This window comes from Nomascus leucogenys, chromosome 1a (assembly GCF_006542625.1).
Source record: "Nomascus leucogenys isolate Asia chromosome 1a, Asia_NLE_v1, whole genome shotgun sequence".
Lineage (NCBI taxonomy): Eukaryota > Metazoa > Chordata > Mammalia > Primates > Hylobatidae > Nomascus > Nomascus leucogenys.
The window spans coordinates 90,156,261-90,179,734 of NC_044381.1; the positions used below are offsets into that span (position 1 = coordinate 90,156,261).

General features: G+C 38.6%; 1 protein-coding gene across 1 annotated transcript in view; it reads left to right on the forward strand.

Annotated features, from left to right (window-relative positions):
- RBM25 (RNA binding motif protein 25) overlaps window positions 1–23,209 on the forward strand; it is a 65,055-nt gene extending 41,846 nt beyond the window's left edge. Inside the window, exons 9-19 of the mRNA XM_003263670.3 lie at window positions 212–295; window positions 3,721–4,007; window positions 6,347–6,569; window positions 6,684–6,773; window positions 8,299–8,372; window positions 9,838–9,988; window positions 12,630–12,954; window positions 13,327–13,601; window positions 13,950–14,048; window positions 16,050–16,097; window positions 21,500–23,209. Of these exons, the coding sequence (XP_003263718.1) occupies window positions 212–295; window positions 3,721–4,007; window positions 6,347–6,569; window positions 6,684–6,773; window positions 8,299–8,372; window positions 9,838–9,988; window positions 12,630–12,954; window positions 13,327–13,601; window positions 13,950–14,048; window positions 16,050–16,097; window positions 21,500–21,592 (1,749 nt within the window). The 3' untranslated portion in view covers window positions 21,593–23,209. The remainder of the gene's footprint in view (window positions 1–211; window positions 296–3,720; window positions 4,008–6,346; window positions 6,570–6,683; window positions 6,774–8,298; window positions 8,373–9,837; window positions 9,989–12,629; window positions 12,955–13,326; window positions 13,602–13,949; window positions 14,049–16,049; window positions 16,098–21,499) is intronic.
- The last annotated feature ends 265 nt before the right edge of the window (window positions 23,210–23,474 follow it).

The following is a 23,474-nucleotide window of genomic DNA, read 5'->3' on the forward strand; positions in this document are numbered from 1 at the left end:
GACAATACCTGTGTTTACTGATGATTGTTGATTTGTCATTCTTGTCTATCTGATTTTTCACTATTTAACTTTAGATTGTTAGATTTGTTATTGTGGATATTCTATTTACTTATTTACTCTTTGAGACCTATACAGAATATCTAACCTTTAACTGTTTATATTAAAGTAGGTTGTTCTTTATTCATTCCCTCCTGTGCCCATTTTCTTTTAGGAGGATATAAATGCTATAGAAATGGAAGAAGACAAAAGAGACCTGATATCTCGAGAGATCAGCAAATTCAGAGACACACATAAGGTAGTATTCTTGTCTTTTCACTTGATACCAATCTAGACTTTTTACAGAATCCAAAGCAAAGAGACAAAAAAAATCAACCTTAAATTAGAATATAATTTTAAATGTTTTTTATAGGTTTAATTGATATCTAGATAGAAAAAAGAAACAGAAGACCAATACCATATTAAAGTGGTCCTTGACATGTTGTGCTTAGTTTTTTCAGTTACTGACTATTCTGCAGTCATCTCACTTTAATATGAATACAAGCTAATTTTATTTTTAGATTTCAACATAAACATCAAGGTCAGACTTAGATTCAGGGGGCAGTAGGATAACATACACTGTAGTGTATTTCTGGGGGCAGTTATTTAACTTGATCTTAGGAATACCTTTTCTTTAGAGCTGAGATTAAAATTTACATTTTATATTGTATAGATTTAAGTTGAGTGGGGGAGATTTTAAAAAGTAGGTCAGTGGTTACCAGACTTACCAAATTTTAGATGCATGGAAGAACTGTAAATTCCCATAAAGCTAATCTATTCATTGACCCCCACCATTATGATAGAGATCATATGGTGACTAATGCAAGATGAAACTCTCAGCTTGGAAAGTAACAAGGAATAGGATGTAAGTATGAGCTTCTGTTTTTTATTATATTTATGGATGCCCCCTCAGAAAAATATGCAAAGGGGTAACTGGCTTGGAAATGGGTATTTATGCATAGTAAATCCCACTCACGAGTTTTGCCTATTTGAAGCTTCTCTCAATGACAGTGCATCTGTGAATGTTCGCTGGTGTTGAAAATGATGCTTTTGAACGGTGCAATGCAAACACTGCATGAAATGTATTTTGATGGTAGAGATAATAAGGTGTTGCTGGTTCTTACTGATAGACTGAGAGATCTTTAACTCAGTGAAATGTTAAATGTTCATTTTCTCTTTTATTCTTACTTTTTCCCATTGCTTTCAAAATCTGCAGTTCACAAATAATGCCAATGAATCAGTGCTGCTGCACACTTACTATCCAGATGCCCAGCCCTCGCTCACATACACAATGCTTTTTCAAGAATTAAATGTGTCTAAGAGCACAAACATAATTCTCCCAAAATTAATTTTGAGAGTTGAAAAGGTGGTCTATGGGAAATCATTTTAGATGAATAATTTTGGTTAGGTATAATACTCAAATTCAGGACCGAGTAAGCTTAAAAATGGTATAGGTTGTGTGTGTGGTTTACCCCCTTTTTGTTTTTATTTATTTGTTAAACCCTGTCATGTTATTGGTAAATTATGAGGAAATCATGTTTTAAGAAAAATTCAAAAATATATTTGCTTTAAAGTTTGGGAATCTGTCAGGCATTTCACTGCCTTAGTATTATTTCACTGGAGGGAATGTTTTGAATTTTCAGAATGTCTTTTCAAAATAAAAAGAAATCAAAATGAAAAAACAAAACAGCTGTTTTTTATTGGGTGGTTTGGCTAAAAGGGTTGTTTGAAACTCCAGTAACAAAAAATGAGCTCAGTGAACCTTTGCATGTTTTGGTATGAGTTTATTAAATAACCACAGACTGTCAGGGTATCAGCGTGGCAGGGGGCGTCCATTTACAGCACGGATGAGTCTGAAGAGAGAATAAGGTAAGATTTATGATTTTTTTAATCTGTCCTTTCCTCTTCATGACTTTCTTACATAATTTTAGATTCGCCTCATTTCTCTTCTCCAGTCTTTCTTTAAAAATATACATGTATATGTTTACATGTATACCTATATTTATATACATGTATATATATATATCTCATATATAAACTTTAGGAAACATTTAGTATGGGCTAGATTCACTCACTTTTTCATTTACTTAGAACCAAACTTTTGAAATGAGTTCTGAAACAAATGGTTATTTATGTAACTGAATATAAGGAGCACAGTGAAATAAGCAAGAATTAAAAATTGAGGAATTCTACAGGAAAAATTAGTATTGGAACAGCTAAAATATTCTGTAAGTATCTATTTCAGAAATAAACAAATTTCTTTATAAGTGTATGCCATTGAGGTAAGTTTTATATAGTCTAGCCTCATTTTACAATATAAATTTTTATATTCATTAGAACTGTTTCAGAAATGAGATTTTTCCCCTTTTAATAGCTGTTAGTTTCTGTCCTCTTTCTATCATATCTCATTTCATCCCTTTGTAATTTCAATGTATTCAGTTTTGACTTTGCCTGTATTCTACTTCGATATAGACTGGCACAGCAACTGAATATATTGCTCATACATTAGCTTTTCTTTCATAACCTGCTATCAGTTCTCTGATCCATGAGGAAGAGAAAAAGAGTATCTGACAGGTAAGATTGCTTTTTAAAGTTGTTTTAAATGCATTACATGACTGAGAAAAGAAAAATGCACATTTTATTGTTGCAGTTTAAATTTTCATTTTGGTGAAACTAAACGTGAAACAAAAGGGATAAATGTGTTTTGTTCTGTTTTGTTTTACCTGTTTGGGGTATTTTTTTCTGAGTTTGTGTAGAAACCGTGTGGTACACTGGTAATCTTGTCAGGGTACAAACTTGGTCTGACTTTGTTATTTGGTTTATTTGTGAACCATGTACTTGCTCTTCCTCCCAGAAACATAGCTTGTAGGCAAGGTTAATCCAGTGTTGGCGATCCATGTCCTAGCACAGCATCTGTAAGTTAATGCACAATCGTTCCTTCCAAGGATGGATTTATCATTGTAAATATATTTTCATTGTCTTACAGGCATAATGGGCATAAGTATGTTGCTTTTAAATATTTTAAATGAAACTATTACAGTTACATATATTTTGCTTGAAGTGAGTGAGTTTCAAACTTTTTGTATTTGGTGGGCTGTCCATCTTGTAATGGTGGGAGTAAATGTTTCCATAGATGATAAGGCAGTTCTTGGCTGAATTCAGCTTGTGTTTCTTTTGGAGGGTGGGCAAATCAGAGGGCAGAGATTATTTAGTTGCATTATAGGTATTCTTCTATACCACTTGCCCTTTGAAACCCTCAACTTGAGGTAATGCGCAGTCTGGGGTTTTAATTAGTATTAATAATCTTGTGGATTTACAGAAATCCATAATGGACAGAGTTGAGTTTTAACCAATGATTGTATTTATAGAAAATATTTCAAAACACCACATTCTTCATGGTCATTTTAGTTAGTACATAGTCATTGAGTGGCCAGCCACACCTGACACAATCTCCCAGCATCCAAGATTGGAGATTCCTGGTCTGTGTAGAGTATATGGTTTTGCACGAAATCTTTCTAGTCTTGTGATTGCCTCAGTTTAATTTGTCACATAAAACCACAAGTATTTAATATTAATGTATCAGTGGTTTGGTGTTTTTGTTCCCAGTACTGGGCATTGCGCCGGGAAAAATCTTAATACTGGAGCTACAGAGTTAACTCTAAAAGTGCTTTTATTGGTTTCTAGAAACTGGAAGAAGAGAAAGGCAAAAAGGAAAAAGAAAGACAGGAAATTGAGAAAGAACGGAGAGAAAGAGAGAGGGAGCGTGAAAGGGAACGAGAAAGGCGAGAACGGGAACGAGAAAGGGAAAGAGAACGTGAACGAGAAAAGGAGAAAGAACGGGAGCGGGAACGAGAACGGGATAGGGACCGTGACCGGACAAAAGAGAGAGACCGAGATCGGGATCGAGAGAGAGATCGTGACCGGGATAGAGAAAGGAGCTCAGATCGTAATAAGGATCGGAGTCGATCAAGGTAAGGCTTTGCAGAAGTTACTGTTTCCTGATAGCTTTAATAGAACTACTGGGTAGTCCTCCAGAGTACCATTTGCATTCATGGAATGAGAAAATTTTTTGTGTGTGTTAGACATTCTCACTCTGTCACTCAGCCTGGACTGCAGTGGCTGAGCAATCTCCGCCTCCTGGGTTCAAGTGATTCTCATTCTTCAGCCTCCCAAGTAGCTGGGATTACAGGTTCATACCACCATGCCCAGCTAATTTTTTGTATTTTTGGTAGAGGTGTGGTTTTGCCATGTTAATCAGCCTGGTTTTGAACTCCTGGCCTCAAGTGATCCACCTGCCTCAGCCTCCGTAAGTGCTGGGATTATAAGTGTGAGTCACTGTGCCCGGGCTGAGAATTTTTTTAGAGACAACATGGTCTTTGTCTGTCTGTCTGTCTCTCACACACGTGCCGCGTACACACACACACACACACACACACACACACACACACACACACACTATGGGTGAAAGTAATAATTTTCAACTCTGATTAATTTCTGTCTGAAGCCACTTTTTATAGAAACACAGTGGCCACTCAATGTTCTGGGCAGACATGACTCCCTGCTGTCTCCTTGGGTCCGTGGGCATTTTTAAAGTTGCTCTTTTTGTTGAAGTTCTGTATACTGAGACATCAGCTCTAGCACCACGTCTTTTTAGCCCCTAGCATTTTTATTTGTCTTGATAGCCCACTGTACTGCCACAGCTTAATCTTTCTGTCTGTAAATTTACTATCTACCTCTACCTCTGGCTCCTAGTAATTTTACTCTTTGGAAGGTTTTATTTTTTATTTAAAATTTTTTAATTATATTGATTTTTTTTTTTTTTTCTGAGGCAAGGTTTTGCTCTGTTGCCCAAGTTGGAGTGCAGTGGTGCAGTCTTGGCTCATTGCAACCTTTGCCTCCCAGGCTTAAGCAATTCTCCTGCTTCAGCCTTCCGAGTAGCTGGGACTACAGGCACACACCACTGTCCCGGACTAATTTTTGTACTTTTTTTGTAGAGACCAGGTTTTGCTATGTTGCCCAGCTGGTCTCGAACTCCTGAGCTCAGGTAATCTGCCCACCTCAGCCTCCCAAAGTGCTGGGATTACAGGCGTGAGCCTCCACGCCCGGCCTTATATTGAATTATTTTGATGAGTCATTTCATTGTTGAGCAATTGAGGTATAGCAAACCTGAACAAAGGAAGAAGAGAAAGCAGCAAGGAAGAGAGAAAAAGCTCCTTTTTCTTCAAGCTAGTTTTAAAATATACATTACCGTGTTGCAGTTTCTTACTTGATTATGGCTGGAGGGAGTTCCACTTTAGGTCATTTCACCTAGTTGCTAGAACTGGAACTGGAAGCCCAGAGCTCTCAACCTTTAATAGGCATTAAAATTATTTCATTCTGTCCATTCCTGATATAGTCATTGAGAGGTTGATATGTATAAAATCCATCTCTTATATTTATGGCATAAGTGTATCCATAAAGAGTATATTTCATATATACATACTAAACACACACACACACACACAGTTATTTGATTAGATCTTTGGCATCATGCTATATGTAATCTGCAGTTTGGTTTTATTGCTTTTTTTTTTTTTGGAGACGGGCATGCTCCGTCACCTCGGCTGGAGTGCAGTGATACAATCATAGGTCACTGTAAGCTCCAAGTCCTGGGCTCATGGGATCTTCCCACATCAGCCTCTGGAGTAGCCAGGACTACAGGCATGTGCCACCATGCCTCCTGGCCTCAAGCAAGCCTCCTGCCTCAGCTTCTTAAAATGCTGGGATTAGATTTTATCACTCTTAATTAAATATTTGAGAACTTTCAGTGCTGATACTTATAAAAGTTCTAACTTAATCCATGCAACATGTCAAAATTCTCTGTTTTCCACATTTGCCAGCACTTACTCCTTGACCACTAGTAAGCTAAACTATCTCTTAACATATTCATTAGTCCTTCATATTTCTTTTGGGAATTAAGTTTTCCTTTTTTCTGTTTTACACCATCAGGGGATTGACTATTACTCCAGTATATGATGGGCATTAACTACTCATTCATTTTAATGATTTATAACTATTTTATATTCAGATTGTATTTGTTTTCTGACGTACCAGTAAGCATTAGATATTAGAATGCATTTTAGGATTTGGGACTGCAATTTATGTCTTTCTGATGAGTGTAGAAGAGGTTATATAGTTCTATGGAAGTCAAGTGCTAGATTCTGGCCTGTGAGATTTTATATTATTTCATAATATATGTTGTCCTCCTTTACTTTGGTCTTGAAAACAGAAAGTAGACTGACAGATTTGTAAAATATTTTGTTTACATTAGAGAAAAAAGCAGAGATCGTGAAAGGGAACGAGAGCGGGAAAGAGAGAGAGAGAGAGAACGAGAGCGAGAACGAGAACGGGAGCGAGAGAGAGAGCGAGAGAGGGAACGGGAGCGAGAAAGAGAAAAAGACAAAAAACGGGACCGAGAAGAAGATGAAGAAGATGCATACGAACGAAGAAAACTTGAAAGAAAACTCCGAGAGAAAGAAGCTGCTTATCAAGAGGTAAGTTGAGCAATTGCTTTTATTCTTAAATCTTGGTATCCCTTAATAGGTTAATCAAAACTTATAGAACACTATGTATAAATTTTTAAAGCTTTGAAAATTTAATTTTTTTAGCGCCTTAAGAATTGGGAAATCAGAGAACGAAAGAAAACCCGGGAATATGAGAAAGAAGCTGAAAGAGAAGAAGAAAGAAGAAGAGAAATGGTAAGATTCTAGGCTAAAATAAGTGATTTTTTCAGGTAAAAAGTCAGATTATATCTTTATTGCTAACTACAAGTAACTTAATAATTGAAATGCACAAGCTTCTCTGTTCATGGACAATTTAATTTTTATATATTTTGAGTAATTTTGAGCCAATTTAAGTACACCAAAATCTTTTTTCCTCTTCAAATGTTTGCTGCATCTAAAGTTATCTTTTTGTATACCATCAAAGTAAATTTGTCATGTAGTAATATTTAAGTCAAGAATTTATTAACTTATTTTTAAGAAATCTGCATATTTTTAAAATTGTTGAACTGTTGTTATTAGATGTAATAGTTGCATTTGAAATTCCGTGAGTTAAGAGTAAGAGATTCATTTTATCTCATGGATTGTTTGCTGTTGGTTTAGAGTTAGGGGGGCATTACCTTTAAATTGATTGATGAACATGATTTAAATTTCTGCGTTTCTTAAGAACTGTTTCTTACAATATCATCTACCTTAAAAATGGAATTAAAAAACATATACATACATGTATACATATATATATGTATATACTTTTTTTGGGGGGGATGGAGTGTTGCTCTGCCACCCAGGCTGGGGTGTGATCTCGGCTCACTGCAACCTCTTCCTCCCAGGTTCAAGCGATAAGCGATTCTCCTGCCTCAGCCTCCCAAATAGCTGGGATTACAGGCGTGTGCCACCACACCCAGCTAATTTTTGTATTTTTAGTAGAGATGGGGTTTCACCATGTTGGCCAGGATGGTCTCAAACTCCTGTCCTCAAATGATCTGCCTGCCTTGGCCTCCCAAAGTGCTGGGATTACAGGTGTGAGCCACCACCCCCAGCCATATTTTTTCGTTTAATAAAATAATCTCCAGTTTTGTTGGTGTGCTTAGGTATTGTATTTTGAAGATTATATTCAAAGAGCGTATTTATTGTAGCGTAGTGTATATATGTGGTTTGCATTTTACAGATGCGTCCTCATTCAGACTTTTCTTAGAGGTAAAAAATTTAAAATGTCTAATGTGACCTATACTTAATATATGAAGTATATGAAAACTAAAATTTAAGAGGATAAGAAAAATCTTTTTTTTAACTAAAGTATTATTATCTTTATTATGGCATGGAGTGGTATGTTATACATATCTCATTTTACAGTAAAAACATTTTATGTACAACTGTAGAGAGCTACACAGATAGCTCCAACTTAAATTAGAAAATATTTTCTCTATAGAAAATAGTAAAAATACCGTTTCCCAGGCTAGCCCAACAAGTTTATTTAAACCAAATAGCTGAATACATATACATTTATAAATATGGTTTGAATTCTGGGATCCAGGAGAAACTTTAGTTTCATTTATTGAAACGGCCATGTTTTTCTTAAAATTATGTGAAGAGAAATTCCTATAAATCTCCCTCTTACTCTTGGTTTATGTCTGGGTCAGAAAAATCTGTTTACACAAAAAAGGGAAGAGTAATCTTTATTACTTGTATGTTAATTTTATACGTTGTCCTTATTTCCTCAAAGGCCAAAGAAGCTAAACGACTAAAAGAATTCTTAGAAGACTATGATGATGATAGAGATGACCCCAAATATTACAGGTAAAGAAGGCTTGTTCTGTGGATTCATACTTGCTTTTTTATTAGCTATATTTTTCCATCTGCACAGTTGATAATGCAGGTTCACTAAGTGGAATAAGAAAAACAAGAAACTTTCACATTCCGAGTAGTAATTACTTCTATAGCTAATACACTTTTCTTGGGAGAAAAGAGCTATCAGAAAAGGATCAACATTTCTATGCATCTTTTGTGCAGTGGGGGAGCCCATGATAGTATTATATCAAACAATACTATTTTTTTTCTTTGTGTGTTGTAAATAGGTCTGATTTTTAAAATTTTTTCTTGATTTTTTTTTTTTTTTTTTTTTTTTTTTAGAGACAGGGTCTTACCTCGGCTGGAATGCAGTGGCATGATCATAGTTCACTGTAACCTTGAACTCTTGGGCTCAAGCAGTCCTCCCTCCGCAGTCTCTTGAGTAGGTTGGACTACAGGTGTGGGCTACCACACCTGTCTGCTAGGCCCAATTTTTATAGCAAGTTACAACTAATCTCTGTAACTATCTGGGTTTGTCTAGAAATTTTGGTCTTCTAGCAATTTGACCTCCCATCTCTCACCCCATCTCCAAATTGATACATTATTGTGAAGTAACAGTTGTGAAAACTGCCTTCTCTCATTCTTTGTTCCCATAGCATTTTCAAACTACTCTCATTCTAGTATTTATGACATTATGGCAAAATTGCTTGTTTTGTTCTTCCTTCCATCCAAACTGTAAGTTCGCTGGGGAAATAGACAGTGTCTTGTTACTATTTTATCTCTAATTTGTCTGACATTATACAATCATAATGAAGATATTTAATGTAGTTAAATTTAATACAGTATACCCAAAATAATTAAAACATTGGAATTAGTAGCTTACATTTAAAGAATGCCAGGGATTTGGCTTTGTAGAAAGTGCCATGAATTCAGTAAAATATTGAAGGCGAGAAACATAAAGTGGCAATGTATAACGTCAACATTCTGAGAAGTAATGAACTGCTAGATAGGAGAGAACCTCTGCTTTCTGTTGATTTTGCACTACTTTCTGAGATATTTTTTACAAGGGAATAAATTGAGGATACAGAACTCTCAGTGCTACTAATGCTACTTTATATATTTTTTAAGGTTGGTATCTGGGAAAATGAAAATTATTTGTTGGGTATTCCTTGTGAAATAGGCACAAAATGTGAGCTCTCTTTCTGAAAGCGACTATTTTACTTGTTTAGACACTTATTAGAATGACTTTAAGAATGAAGGGAACATAGTGATAAATGACAAGATAATGCTTATTTGTTATACATTTACCTGTAGAGAGCACACTGGTGTGTTCTGTAGATACAGAACATTAAGACATTCTTTAACCTCTTAGCATGCAGGTTGTAGTATTGAAAAGAGGTGCTATTGGAGATGTCATGTTTACTTCTCAATGATCTGAGTATTAAATGAAGCCTTTTATCATTCACTTTTACAGAGGAAGTGCTCTACAGAAAAGGTTGCGTGATAGAGAAAAGGAAATGGAAGCAGATGAACGAGATAGGAAGAGAGAGAAGGAGGAGCTTGAGGAAATCAGGCAGCGCCTTCTGGCAGAAGGGCATCCTGATCCAGATGCAGAGCTCCAGAGGGTAAGATACTGTACCATCCAGCTGGGCATAGTGGCTCACGCCTGTAATCCCAGCACTTTTGGAGGCCGAGGCGGGCAGATCACAAGGTCAGGAGATTGAGACCATCCTGGCTAATGTGGTGAAACCCTGTCTCTACCAAAAATACAAAAAAATTAGCCGGGCGTGGTGGCGGGCGCCTGTAGTCCCAGCTACTTGGGAGGCTGAGGCAGGAGAATGGCGTGAACCTGGGAGGCGGAGCTTTCAGTGAGCCAAGATCGTGCCACTGCACTGCAGCCTGGGTGACAGAGCGAGACTCCATCTCAAAAAAAAAAAAAAAAAGATACTATACCTATACCATCCACATGTTTTGTTTTTTTTGTTGTTGTTGTTTTTTGTTTGTTTGTTTGTTTTTCAGATGAGGTCTCGCTGTGTTGCCCAGGCTGGAGTGCAGTGGTGTGATCTCGGCTCACTGCAAGCTCCGCCTCCCGGGTTCACGCCATTCTCCTGCCTCAGCCTCTCCGAGTAGCTGGGACTACAGGCGCCCGCCACCACACCCGGCTAATTTTTTTTTTTTTTTTTTTTTTTGTATTTTTAGTAGAGACGGGGTTTCACTGTGGTCTCGATCTCCTGACCTCGTGATCTGCCCGCCTCAGCCTCCCAAAGTGCTGGGATTACAAGCGTGAGCCACTGCGCCCGGCCAGTACTTTAATTACACAAGTTGTCAGTATTAGTTGATTTACAAGTTCATTCTAAACGTCTTATTCGTTTTCTATGTATGTCTTTTTTTTTTTTTTTAATTAGATGGAGTCTGGCTCTGTCTTCCCAGGCAGGAGTGCAGTGGTGTGATCTCAGCTCACTGCAATCTCTGCCTCCTGGGTTCAAGTTATTCTCCTGGCTCAGCCACCCAAGTAGTTGGGATTACAGGTGCCTTTCACCACGCCCAGCTAATTTTTGTATTGTTAGTAGAGACAGGGTTTCACCATGTTGGCCAGGCTGGTCTCAAACTCCCTACCTCAAGTGATTACTGGCCTTGGCCTCCCAAAGTACTGGGATTACAGGCATGAGCCACTGCGCCTGGCCATTCTATTTTATGTCTTCCAATGCCACTTTGCTAGAATCTGTTATTTCTATAGTTGAAGCTGTTCTTCCTATAATTTGCTCTGACACTTACTTTTTGTGGTTTAAGTTCCTTCTCTGTTGCCACTCAAAGTATTTTGTTTTTATTTATTTTACTTATTTATGTAATTTGAGATGGAGTTTCACTCTTGTTGCCCAGCCTGGAGTGCAATGGGCCTGATCTCGGCTCACTGCAACCTCCGCCTCCCGGGTTTAAGCGATTCTCCTGTCTCAGCCTCTGGAGTAGCTGGGATTGGCTAATTTTTTGTATTTTTTTAGTAGAGACAGGGTTTCACCGTGTTGCCCAGGCTGGTCTCGAATGCCTGACCTCAGGTCATCCACCAGCCTCGGCCTCCCAAAGTGCTGCTGGTATTAAACCGGCCAGTATTAAGACGTTTCCTTTTTTTTTTTTGAGACGGAGTCTCACTCTCTCACCCACACTGGAGTGGAGTAGTGTGATCTCTGCTCACTGCAGCCTCTGACTCCTGGGTTCAAGCGATTCTCCTGCCTCAGGTACCCAAGTAGCTGGGTAGTAGTAGGGATTACAGGTGCGCACCACCTCGCTTGGCTAATTTTTGTATTTTTATTTTTATTTATTTATTTGTTTGAGACGGGGTCTCGCTCTGTCACCCAGGCTGGAGGGCAGTGGTGTCATCTTGGCTCACTGCAGCCTCCACTTCCCAGGCTCCAGGGATTCTCCTGCCTCAGCCTCCTGAGTAGCTGGGGTTACAGGCACGTGCCACCACTCCCGACTAATTTTTGTATTTTTAGTGGCGACGGGGTTTTACCATGTTGGCCAGGCTAGTATTAAACTCCTGACCTCAAATGATCCGCCCATCTTGGCATCCCAAAGTCCTGGGATTACAGGAGTGAACCACTGTGCCCAGACTTTTTTTTTTTTTTTTCCTGAGACAGAGTCTGGCTTTGTTGCCCAGGCTGGATTGTAGTAGCAGAATCTCTGTTCACTGCACCCTCTGCCTCCTGGGCTCAAGTGGTCCTCAGGCCTCTACCTCCTGAGTCTCTGGGACACTTACAGGCGTGAGCAGAATGCCTGACTGCTTTATGCTTTTTTGTAGAGATGGGGTTTTCCTGTGTTACCCAGGATTGAGCCACTGCCCATGTCCTTTTTTTTTTTTTTTTTTTTTTTTTTTTTTTTTTTTTTTTTTCAGATGGAGTCTTGCTCTGTTGCCCAGGCTGTAGTGCAATTCTGCGAGGCGCACTGCAACCTCCACCTCCCAGGTTCAAGCGATTCTCCTGCCTCAGCCTCCTGAGTAGCTGGGATTACAGGCGTGCACCACCACACCTGGCTAATTTTTGTATTTTCAGTAAAGACAGGGTTTCACCATGTTGGCCAAGCTAGTCTCCAACTCCTGACCTCAGATGTTCTGCCCGCCATGGCCTCCCAAAGTGCTGGGATTACAGGCGTGAGCCACCATTCCTGGCTTTTTCTCTTTTCATAAAGACATTTTACAAGAGGTAATGTAGAACAAAAATCAAGTTGAATGGTGTAGAGTTGTAGTTAATCAGATTATTGTTTGGGTTTTAGATGGAACAAGAGGCTGAGAGGCGCAGGCAGCCACAAATAAAGCAAGAGCCAGAATCAGAAGAGGAGGAAGAAGAAAAGCAAGAAAAAGAAGAAAAACGAGAAGAACCCATGGAAGAGGAAGAGGAGCCAGAGCAAAAGCCTTGTCTGAAACCTACTCTGAGGCCCATCAGCTCTGCTCCATCTGTTTCCTCTGCCAGTGGCAATGCAACACCTAACACTCCTGGGGATGAGTCTCCCTGTGGTATTATTATTCCTCATGAAAACTCACCAGATCAACAGCAACCTGAGGAGCATAGGCCAAAAATAGGACTAAGTCTTAAACTGGGTACGTTAGCATTTCCTTCCTTCTTTATTTTCTTCCCTTCACCCCTGCAAATACCTGTATTGTGCTTTAAGGAAAAAAATTTATATTTGTGCTTGGTTAGGTAGATAGAAGATTACTACAAAATGCCTTTCTAGCTCACGATTGTTTTCATAGTTTTACTAGTGCTCCTATATCTGCAGCTGCCTCGAGTTCTGAGAAGAAGTGAAAAGTTTAATTTTCTAGCACTTGTGAGTAGTGAGTAATTTTTTACAGTTGGGATCTTTCTGTAAGATTTGTGGAAGTATATTTTGCATTGCTTTTGAGGGATGGTGGGTTATAAAATGAAACATTTGGAAATTAAGTCATCTTGCTAAGAGAGTGTTTTTACTGTAGGTGCTTCCAATAGTCCTGGTCAGCCTAATTCTGTGAAGAGAAAGAAACTACCTGTAGATAGTGTCTTTAACAAATTTGAGGATGAAGACAGTGATGATGTACCCCGAAAAAGGAAACTGGTTCCCTTGGATTATGGTGAAGATGATAAAAATTCAGCCAAAGGCACTGTAAACACTGAAGAAAAGCGTAAACACATTAAGAGTCTTATTGAGAAAATCCCTACAGCCAAACCTGAGCTCTTCGCTTATCCCCTGGATTGGTCTATTGTGGATTCTGTGAGTAGGAAATTATATTTCATCATATTATTGGGAACAGTTGGAATATGCCATAAAAATTCATTTGAAGAAAAAAAACCTCGTTTGATTCTATTAATGACAAATAAGTAGGGATGATCATCTTGACACCAACTCGATGCCATGGTCAAGAAATTAGTAATAATGGAAATTTTTTTGGTGGTACTTGAAGACTTACTAAAAGCAGATGATTGTATCTTGATACATATCTGTCGTAGTTCAACTTGTGAATTAACATTATATTTTAGTCTCAGGAAAAATCATGAAGCTTTAATAACTGTTATAGCAAGTTACAGTTCTTTAATTCAGTAACCGTGCTTTGTTTTGCAGATACTGATGGAACGTCGAATTAGACCATGGATTAATAAGAAAATCATAGAATATATAGGTGAAGAAGAAGCTACATTAGTTGATTTTGTTTGTTCTAAGGTTAGTCTTCTATTCTCTTCCATACCAACATTTATTTTATATATTAAAATATTAGACACTTTTTAAAAGAGCAAAAATTTTACAGAATCAGGTTCCATGATGGTTTAGGTTCAGTTAGGTGATTTATATCTGCTTTTTAAAAGTTATTTTTATTTTTGGTGTGTTTTTTTTATTATTCACTGCAGTGGATGCAGATTTATGTCTGCTTTAATGAACCTTTCCATCCAACTTCAGACTCCTCACACCACGTTTTTATTTCAGTGGTCGAGGAGGATGGAATTGCTGGTTACTGCCAATTGTGTGCTCTCTTTCTGCCCCTGAGAATGCTGTGCCATCTTCTTCTTGTCTTGGTTGGAATAATTATGTTGAGATTTTATGGACATAGCTAATAGCTTTCCCAACTCCTTTGTCAGTCACCTATCCTTTGGATAGGATCAAAATAGTTCCTTTCATATCATAGTAACAATCAGTGTTTATTGACTGACAGGCTGTGTTCTCAGCAGGTATTGTGTTAGTTTTGTTTGGTTTTGTTGTTGTTGTTGTTGTTTTTGTTTGTTTGTTTGTTTGTTTTTGAGTCAGAGTTTTGCTTTGTCCCCCAGGCTGGAGTGCAGTGGCGCAGTCATGGCTCACTGCAGCTTTGAACGCCCAGCCTAAAGTGATCTTCCTGCCTTAGTATCCTGAGAAGCCAGAACTATAGGCATATGCCACCACAACCTGCTAATTTTTTTTTCTTTTTTTTTTTTTGTTTTAAATTATACTTTAAATTCTAGGATACATATGCATAACATGCAGGTTTGTAACATAGGTGTACACATGCCGTGGTGGTTTGCTACACCCATCAACCCATCATCTACATTAGGTATTTCTCCTAATGCTCTCCCTCCCCTAGCTCCTCACCCCCTGACAGGCCCAGCTGTGTGATGTTCCCCTCTCTGTGTCCATTGTTCTCATTGTTCAGCTCCCACTTGTGAGTGAGAACATGCAGTGTTTGGTTTACACCAGGCTAATTTTTTGTATTTTTAGTAGAGACGGGGTTTCACCATGTTGGTCAGGCTGGTCTCGAACTCCTGACCTCAAGTGATCTGCCCGCATTGGCCTCCCAAACTGCAGGGATTACAAGGTATGAGCCACCACGCCAGCCAAAGATAAAGTTCTATAAAATGTTAACCAGACAGTGGCTCACGCCTTGTAATTCCTGCACTTTGGGAGGCCAATGGGGCAGAACACTTGTGGTCACGAGTTCGAGACCAGCCTGGCCAATATGGTAAAACCCCGTCTCTACTAAAAAGTCAAAAATTGGGTGGGCTTGGTGGCAGGCGCCTGTAATCCCAGCTACTCGGGAGGCTGAGGCAGGAGAATCACTTGAACCTGGGAGGCGGAGGTTGAAGTGAGCTGTGATCGCGCCTTTGCACTCCAAGCCTGTGTGACAAGAGTGAGACTCTGTCTCAAAATAAAAAAAAAAAAAGAAAACTTCTTTTAACCTAACACTGTTAGAATCTGTCTGTCATGAATGTTATACCCATTTTATACATGAAGAAATTGAAGTTCAAGGAGAGATTGTGTCTTGGCTGTGTTGTATACTGAGTCTAGCCTCTGAAACCCATGCTCTTAACCACTAAGGTATATCTTCCCATTGTCTCCTGAAAACATAGTCTTAACTTTAATAAAACAGTTAACATAGTAGAAACACCATATTTCTATAAAGGTATAGCTAGGGTATTTTTCTGCCAGTAGTGCTCTTTTGATATTATGAACAGTAAATTTACTGTGTCTTCTCTGACTTGTAATTATTGTGGCATTAAAACTTGTATCAGATTTGACTTAAAATTAAGCTACAGACCACTATAGAGATTGATATTCTGAAAATTAAAACATTTATAGAATGGTTCCTTAGCCACAAGAAATTCCTGTATGAATTTGAGAATTCATATCTTAAAATTTCTTGACTGTATTGTTAACTTTTAATTTATTTTTAATGTGACAATTATTTTTCTCTTTTAGGTTATGGCACATAGTTCACCCCAGAGCATTTTAGATGATGTTGCCATGGTAAGTTAGAAATTCACTATTTTTATTTCTTTTAATTTAAAAAACTGTTTTTGTTTTTGTTTTTGTCTTAAAATACAGATGGGGTCTCACCAGGTTGCCCAGGGTAGTCTTGAATTCCTAGGCTCAAGTGATCCTCCTGCCTCAGCCTCCCAAAGTGTTGAGATTACAGGCATGAGCCACCACACCTGGCCAGAAATGCACTATTATTAATATTTTAATTAACATCTATATAAACTCACTTTTGAATTTGATTCACTTCCTGCCTATCTTTGTTCAAGAATCTTTTTTAGGCCTGAATTAAAACTTGAGTGGCCGGGAGTGGTGGCTCACGCCTGTAATCCCAGTACTTTGGAAGGCTGAGGCGGGTGGATCTCAAGGTCAAGAGATTGAGACCATCCTGGCCAGCATGGTGAAACCCCGTCTCTATGAAAAATACAAAAATTAGCTGTGCGTGGTGGCGTGTGCCTGTTGTCCCAGCTACTCGGGGAGGCTGAGGCAGGAGAATCACCTGAACCTGTGAGGTGGAGGTTGCAGTGAGCCGAGATCGTGCCATTGCACTCCAACCTGGTGACAGAGTGAGACCCCGTCTCTAAATAAATAAGGCTTCATTCTTTTCCACCAGTTCCATTCATGTTTTCCCTATGCCCAGCACAATGTGCTAGAAGCATAAAGTAGAACAAATGACCTGTAGTAGCAGAGAGACAGGTATACAGGTACTGAAACCTTGATGTACTTGTTTGAATTAGATATGTAGAAACGATAATGGAGATAGAGGAGATAGAACAGCTGATGGCATTGATAGCAGTTAGGTTAAGCATCACAAGGATTACTACAGAAACTGAGACTGTGTGTGTGTGTGTGTGTGTGTGTGTTAAGTCGGATACATGTGCAGGTTTGTTACATAGGTAAACTTGTGTCATGGGGGTTTGTTGAACAGATTATTTCATCACCCAGGTATTAAGCCTAGTGCTCATTAGTTATTTTTCCTGGTCCTCTCCCTCCTGCCACCCTCCACCCTATGATAGGCCCCATTGTGTGTTGTTCCCCTCTCTTTGTTCATGTTTTCTCATCATTTAGCTCCCACTTAAAAGTGAGAACATGCTGTATTTGGTTTTCTGTTCCTGTGTTAGTTTGCTAAGGATAGTGGCCTCCAGCTCCATCCTTGTCCCTGTAAAGGACACTATTTCGTTTTTTATGGCCGCAAGATTGTACATATGTGCTGGTTTTTGGACAGGTATCCAAACACCTGTTGTACTGACAGTAAACATCAAATCCTCATTGCATTTAATTTGGGATTACAGTCAGTGGTAGCATGTAGTTAACATTGTGATTTTGTGAGACAAGGAAAGGAGAAGAAAATTGATGGTAAAGGTTGAGCAAGAGATTGAATTATGATCTCCAAGTTAGGAAGAGAAGAAAATAGTACCTGAATAGAGCTGGTGGTTTGAATGAATTAAGGACTAGTGGTTCCAGTGAAGTTGTGGAAGGTGAATTGTAATAAAACAACTGAAAGGAGAGGTTATGGTCAGAGTGTAGAAAGTTCAAGTCTATATGTGATAGGTCAGCCCAGACGATGCAAGGTGCACAGTATGACTATGGGAAATTCCTGGGTATTGGGAGTCAGATTGGAGAGAAATACTGGAAATAGTTGCCAGAGCACTCATTTAAGTGGGGGGAAAGACTAGATTACTTGCCAGATAGCTGCTCTTGCAGTGGATAAGGTGGTGAGAGCTCATGAGCGTCCATGGAGTTGTTATTTTTTTTTTTTTTTACCAAGAAAGAAACAGTGAAGACCCACCAGTCATTCCTATGGAGACTTAAGACATTGAGAGTGAGGGACTGCCTGAGAAGTGCCAGGGCTCTAGGAGATAGAGGAGGGTTTCTGTTAAGAGGAAAAACCTAATTTAGTTGTTGATGTGTAGTATAAAATGGAAAAGCGGTCCAAAGGGCAGAGCTGAAAGGCAGCAATGGGAAGATGAGTAAGGAAGGAAGAATCATCAAGCATGATATGAAATGGTAGATGACTGGGAGTACTTGCACTTGGAACTGCCACCAGAGATGTCAGGGAGGGACATAGTGGGGTTTATTGTCAAAAAGAAGGATTGTGAGGTCAAGCTGCTTTGTGTCCAGGCATTTTATGGTGTCTAAAGCCAGATAACATTCCTTTTCTGCTGCCTAGCTAGCTTGATGCAGCTGTCATTTAGAACACCTGATAAAACATTTGTGAAAACTTCATTGCCTCAGAGGAAAGGAGAAATGTGAATAGATTTCAGTCCTTGGGTCTGAATTCTGAACTTTCCTGAAGCTTCCAGCCCCGTTTTTCTTGGAATAGAGGGTGTCGTAGTTAGGCCTGAGTGAAGACATTTTTTAAAATAAAACAGTGTTCTAGCGTTTGGCCTCAGCAGAGTTCCTATCATAGTAAAGATTTCATGTCAGTGTTAATTTTAGATTTTTTGACCTGTTGTAATGTATTGATATTTGAAGTGTATTTAGACCACTGTTTATGATTTTGTGGCTCATTGTTGATTAGAATGAGAGGAAACCAATTGAGCTAGTGTTGTCAAACAGCTCTGCTAAAAAGCTCATGGGCCTTGTAAATATTTCTTGAATAAATGAGGAGACTGAATTTTTAGCCTGAGTACTGTTTCACTCTTAACAAAAGTCTGACTTCTTTATATTATACCTTTTTCATTTTATGTAAATTAAATGAAGTTTGGTTACATTTTGTGCCTACATCTCTCTGAAGTGTGACTCAGATGTGAATTAGTGTTACAACAGAGTTCTTAAACTAAGGTCAAATCTGGCTTATAGAAATCTGATCAAAAGTTCTTTAATTATTACCATCATTGAGAAAGTGACAGAAATTTCTTTCTTTTAATTTCTTTTTTTTTTTTTTTTTTTTTTTTTTTTTTTTGAGACAGAGTCTTGCTCTGTTTCCCAGGCTATATGGAGTGGCAGTGGCGTGATCATGGCTCACTGTAACCTCCACTTCTTGGGTTCAAGCAATTCTCCTGCTTCAGCCCCCCAAGTAGTTGGGATTACAGGTGCCCACCCCCACGCCTGGCTAATTTTTGTATTTTTAGTAGAGACGGGTTTCACCATGTTGGCCCGGCTGGTCTCAAACTCCTGACCTCAGGTGATCTGCCCACCTAGGCCTCCCAAAGTGCTGGGATTACAGGCGTGAGCCACTGTGCCCAGTCTCCTCCTAGGTATTTATTAAGCACTTATTATATACCAGGTACTTTTCAGAGCACTTAACTACATACCAATTCTTTTAATTCCCACTTAGTACCTCCTGCTATGGTGTGTAGCTACATTGCCTCCACTTTAGAGATGAGGGAACTGAGGGTCTGGTTAAGTAACCCAACCAAGGACCTATTGCTAGTAAGAGGCAGCAGTACAATTTGAACCTATGGAGCCTGACTAGAGAATTTGAACCTATGTAGTCTGACTAGAGATTGAGTACTCTAAATTCCTACCCCAAACTTCCTCTATGAAGACCTGGCAACACTAGGCCACATTTCTGGAGCACAGTCATAGCTGCCCCCTTTAGAAGGGAGCAGAGTAGGCCATTTCACCTCATAGCAGCCGTAATGTAGAGGGCCAGATGTGTGTATGGGATGATGGCAGGAATAGTGATGGGGACACAAGGACCCTATAACTCGTAAGTAGAGAGGAAGACAATTTCCTCATCCACCACTGGAAGAAGACTTGTTACTCAGTAGTCATGTGTGCCCTGTGATGATGATTGCATTTGCTTATTGTGTTTACTGTATTCTGGACACTGTATTAAATACTTATATTCTCATTTAATGTTCACTTTAGTGTCACATACACAGTAAATGCTAGTTAAGATGGTACGGTTGGGCTGTGCACAGCAGCTCAAACCTGTAATCCCAGCACTTTGGAAGGCCAAGGTGGGCAGATTGCTTGAGCCCAGGAGTTTGAGACCAGCCTGGGCAACATAGTGAGACCCTGTCTCTACTAAAAAAGCACAAAAATGTAGCCAGGAGTAGTGGTGCACACCTGTAGTCCCAGCTACTGGTGAGGCTGACGTGGGAGGGTCACTCGAGCCTGGGAGGTCAAGGCTGCAGTGCACCATGATCATGCCACTGTACTGCAGGCTGGGTGACAAGAGAGATCCTGTCTCCAGGAAAAAAAAAAAAAAGTTTGTGAGGTTGTGTTTTTGGGGATAAATGAAATTCTGTAATGTTATTATGTAATTGTATATTATTTAGTTCTTAAATTACTATGTTCTTTATGAAAAGCATGGTTTCCTTGGGAAGTAGTTTTGTCAGACATGTATAATTTCAGTATCTGTAAAGGTACAATAAAAGAAGAAAAGGTGGATCACAAAAATATTGTACTATTTGTGTTTTGTAAGCCATGGAATTTTGAATGTTTTTTTGTTGTTGTTGTTGTTGGTAATTTACATTTACTGTTTATTTATTTATTTGGAGACGGAGTTTCGCTCTTGTTGCCCAGGCTGGAGTGCAGTGGCACAATCTTGGCCCACTGCAACCTCTGCCTCCTAGGTTCAAGCGATTCTCTTACCTCAGCCTCCCGAGTAGCTGGGATTACAGGTGCCTGCCACCATGCCCAGCTAATTTTTGTATTTTTAGTAGAGATGGGGTTTCGCCATGTTGGCCAGGCTGATCTTGAATTCTTGACCTCAGGTGATCCACCTGCCTCAGCCTCCCAAAGTGCTGGGATTGTAGGTGTGAGCCACTGTGCCCGGTCCATTTACTGTTTATTGATAATACATTTCTCACACTGGACAAATTTTCTTTAAGTCATTTTACTGAAAGTAAAACTACTTCCTAAGGAAAACAAATACGTGTTATAAAGAACGTAATAATTTAAGAAGAACTAAATATACAACTATGTAATAACAATACAGAATCTCATTTATCCCCTCAAAACAACCTTAAAACTTTTTTGTTTTTGTTTGTTTGTTTGTTTGTTTCTTTTTTGAGACGGAGCCTTGCTCTGTCACTCAGGCTGGAGTGCAATGGTGCGATCTTGGCTCACTGCAAGCCCCACCTCCCAGGTTCACGCCATTCTTCTGCCTCAGCCTCCCCAGCAGCTGGGAACACAGGTGCACGCCGCCATGCCCGGCTAATTTTTTGTATTTTTAGTAGAGACGGGATTTCACCATGTTAGCCAGGAAGGTCTTGATCTCCTGACCTTGTGATCCGCTCGCCTTGGCCCCCCAAAGTGCTGGGATTACAGGCGTGAGCCACCACACCCCGCCACTAAAACAACCTTAAAATCTTAACTAGCATTTAAGTAATAAGTGCTTATTGTCAGTGGATGAAAAACTTTTTTATACTGGTCGCTGTTGTTGGCAGATGTTGATGATTGCTTCTCTTAAATGTGTTGCTGTTTTGTTTCCTCTTTAGGTACTTGATGAAGAAGCAGAAGTTTTTATAGTCAAAATGTGGAGATTATTGATATATGAAACAGAAGCCAAGAAAATTGGTCTTGTGAAGTAAAACTTTTTATATTTAGAGTTCCATTTCAGATTTCTTCTTTGCCACCCTTTTAAGGACTTTGAATTTTTCTTTGTCTTTGAAGACATTGTGAGATCTGTAATTTTTTTTTTTTATTGTAGAAAATGTGAATTTTTTGGTCCTCTAATTTGTCGTTGCCCTGTGTACTCCCTTGGTTGTAAAGTCATCTGAATCCTTGGTTCTCTTTATACTCACCAGGTACAAATTACTGGTATGTTTTATAAGCCGCAGCTACTGTACACAGCCTATCTGATATAATCTTGTTCTGCTGATTTGTTTCTTGTAAATATTAAAACGACTCCCCAATTATTTTGCAGAATTGCACTTAATATTGAAATGTACTGTATAGGAACCAACATGAACAATTTTAATTGAAAACACCAGTCATAAACTATTACCACCCCCACTCTCTTTTGATCAGAAATGGCAAGCCCTTGTGAAGGCATGGAGTTTAAAATTGGAATGCAAAAATTAGCAGACAATCCATTCCTACTGTATTTCTGTATGAATGTGTTTGTGAATGTATGTGTAAAAGTCTTTCTTTTCCCTAATTTGCTTTGGTGGGGTCCTTAAAACATTTCCTAACTAAAGAATAGAATTGTAAAGGAAAAGTGGTACTGTTCCAACCTAAAATGTCTGTTATAATTAGGTTATTAGTTTCCCAGAGCATGGTATTCTCCTGTCGTGAGCAATGGTCTGCTAACTGGATGGGGTTTTCTTATTAATAAGCTGGCTGCTTCAGCTTCTCTTTTAAAGGAATGTGGATCATAGTGATTTTTCCCTTTAATTTTATTGCTCAGAAATGAGGCATATCCTAAAAATCCTGGATAGCTGTATTTAATGCATTTTTGCACTAATTGGTCCTTAGTTTAATTCTATTTTATCCCTTTATTTAACAAAAAATTCATCATACCAAAAAGTATAAATGAAAACCCCCTTTAAGACAAAACAAAAAAATGAAATAAAATTAGGCAAATTGACAGACAATGAGAGTTTTATAAACATGATAGGTATTCTGCTCGGCAGTTTGTAAGTTTACATCTTATTTAAGGATAAAGGTAAATCATTCAAGGCAGTTACCAACCACTAACTTTTTGTTTTCATTTTTGTCTTGTAGAAGGTTTATATCTTGTTTTACCTTGGCTCATTAGTGTTTAAAAATGTACTGATGATGTGCTTAGAGATTCCTGGGGCTTTCTTCGTTGTAGATCAGAATTTCACCAGGGAGTAAAATTACCTGAAAATGTAACAAGTTTTAAACAGCTTTTCACAGAAATTAGATGCAACTGTTCCCATGTCTGAGTACTTATTTAAAAGAAAGGTAAAGATTGGCCTGTTAGAAAAGCATAATGTGAGCTTTGGATTACTGGATTTTTTTTTTTTTTTTTTTTTTTTAAACACACCTCGAGAGGACATTTGAAAACACTGTTCTTACCCTCGAACCCTGATGTGGTTCCATTATGTAAATATTACAAATATTAAAAATGTATATATTTGATCCTGGGGACTCATATTCTTTCAGAATCATGTAAATAAATGGCATCATGTTGTAATTGTGTGGTGCATACTAGAAAACTTAAAAATATGGGCTGAATTTTTTATGGACTTGATTTTTATGACTATTGGTATCTAAAGGTCAAGGAAGCCATTTACATTATTTTGGATGAATCTACTATACATCTATGGAAATGCCTCTTTTTATTATTATTTTAAATTCTGGTTTCTCAATGGAAAATTTCAGAAAAGATGCCCCTTGCCATTTTCGTTTATTTTTCAGTCTTAGACACACCCCCAGCCTAAGACCTTGTTCGAGCAGTTTATTGTGTCTATCTTTTCTTAACATACTGCACAGTTGCTGTTTCAG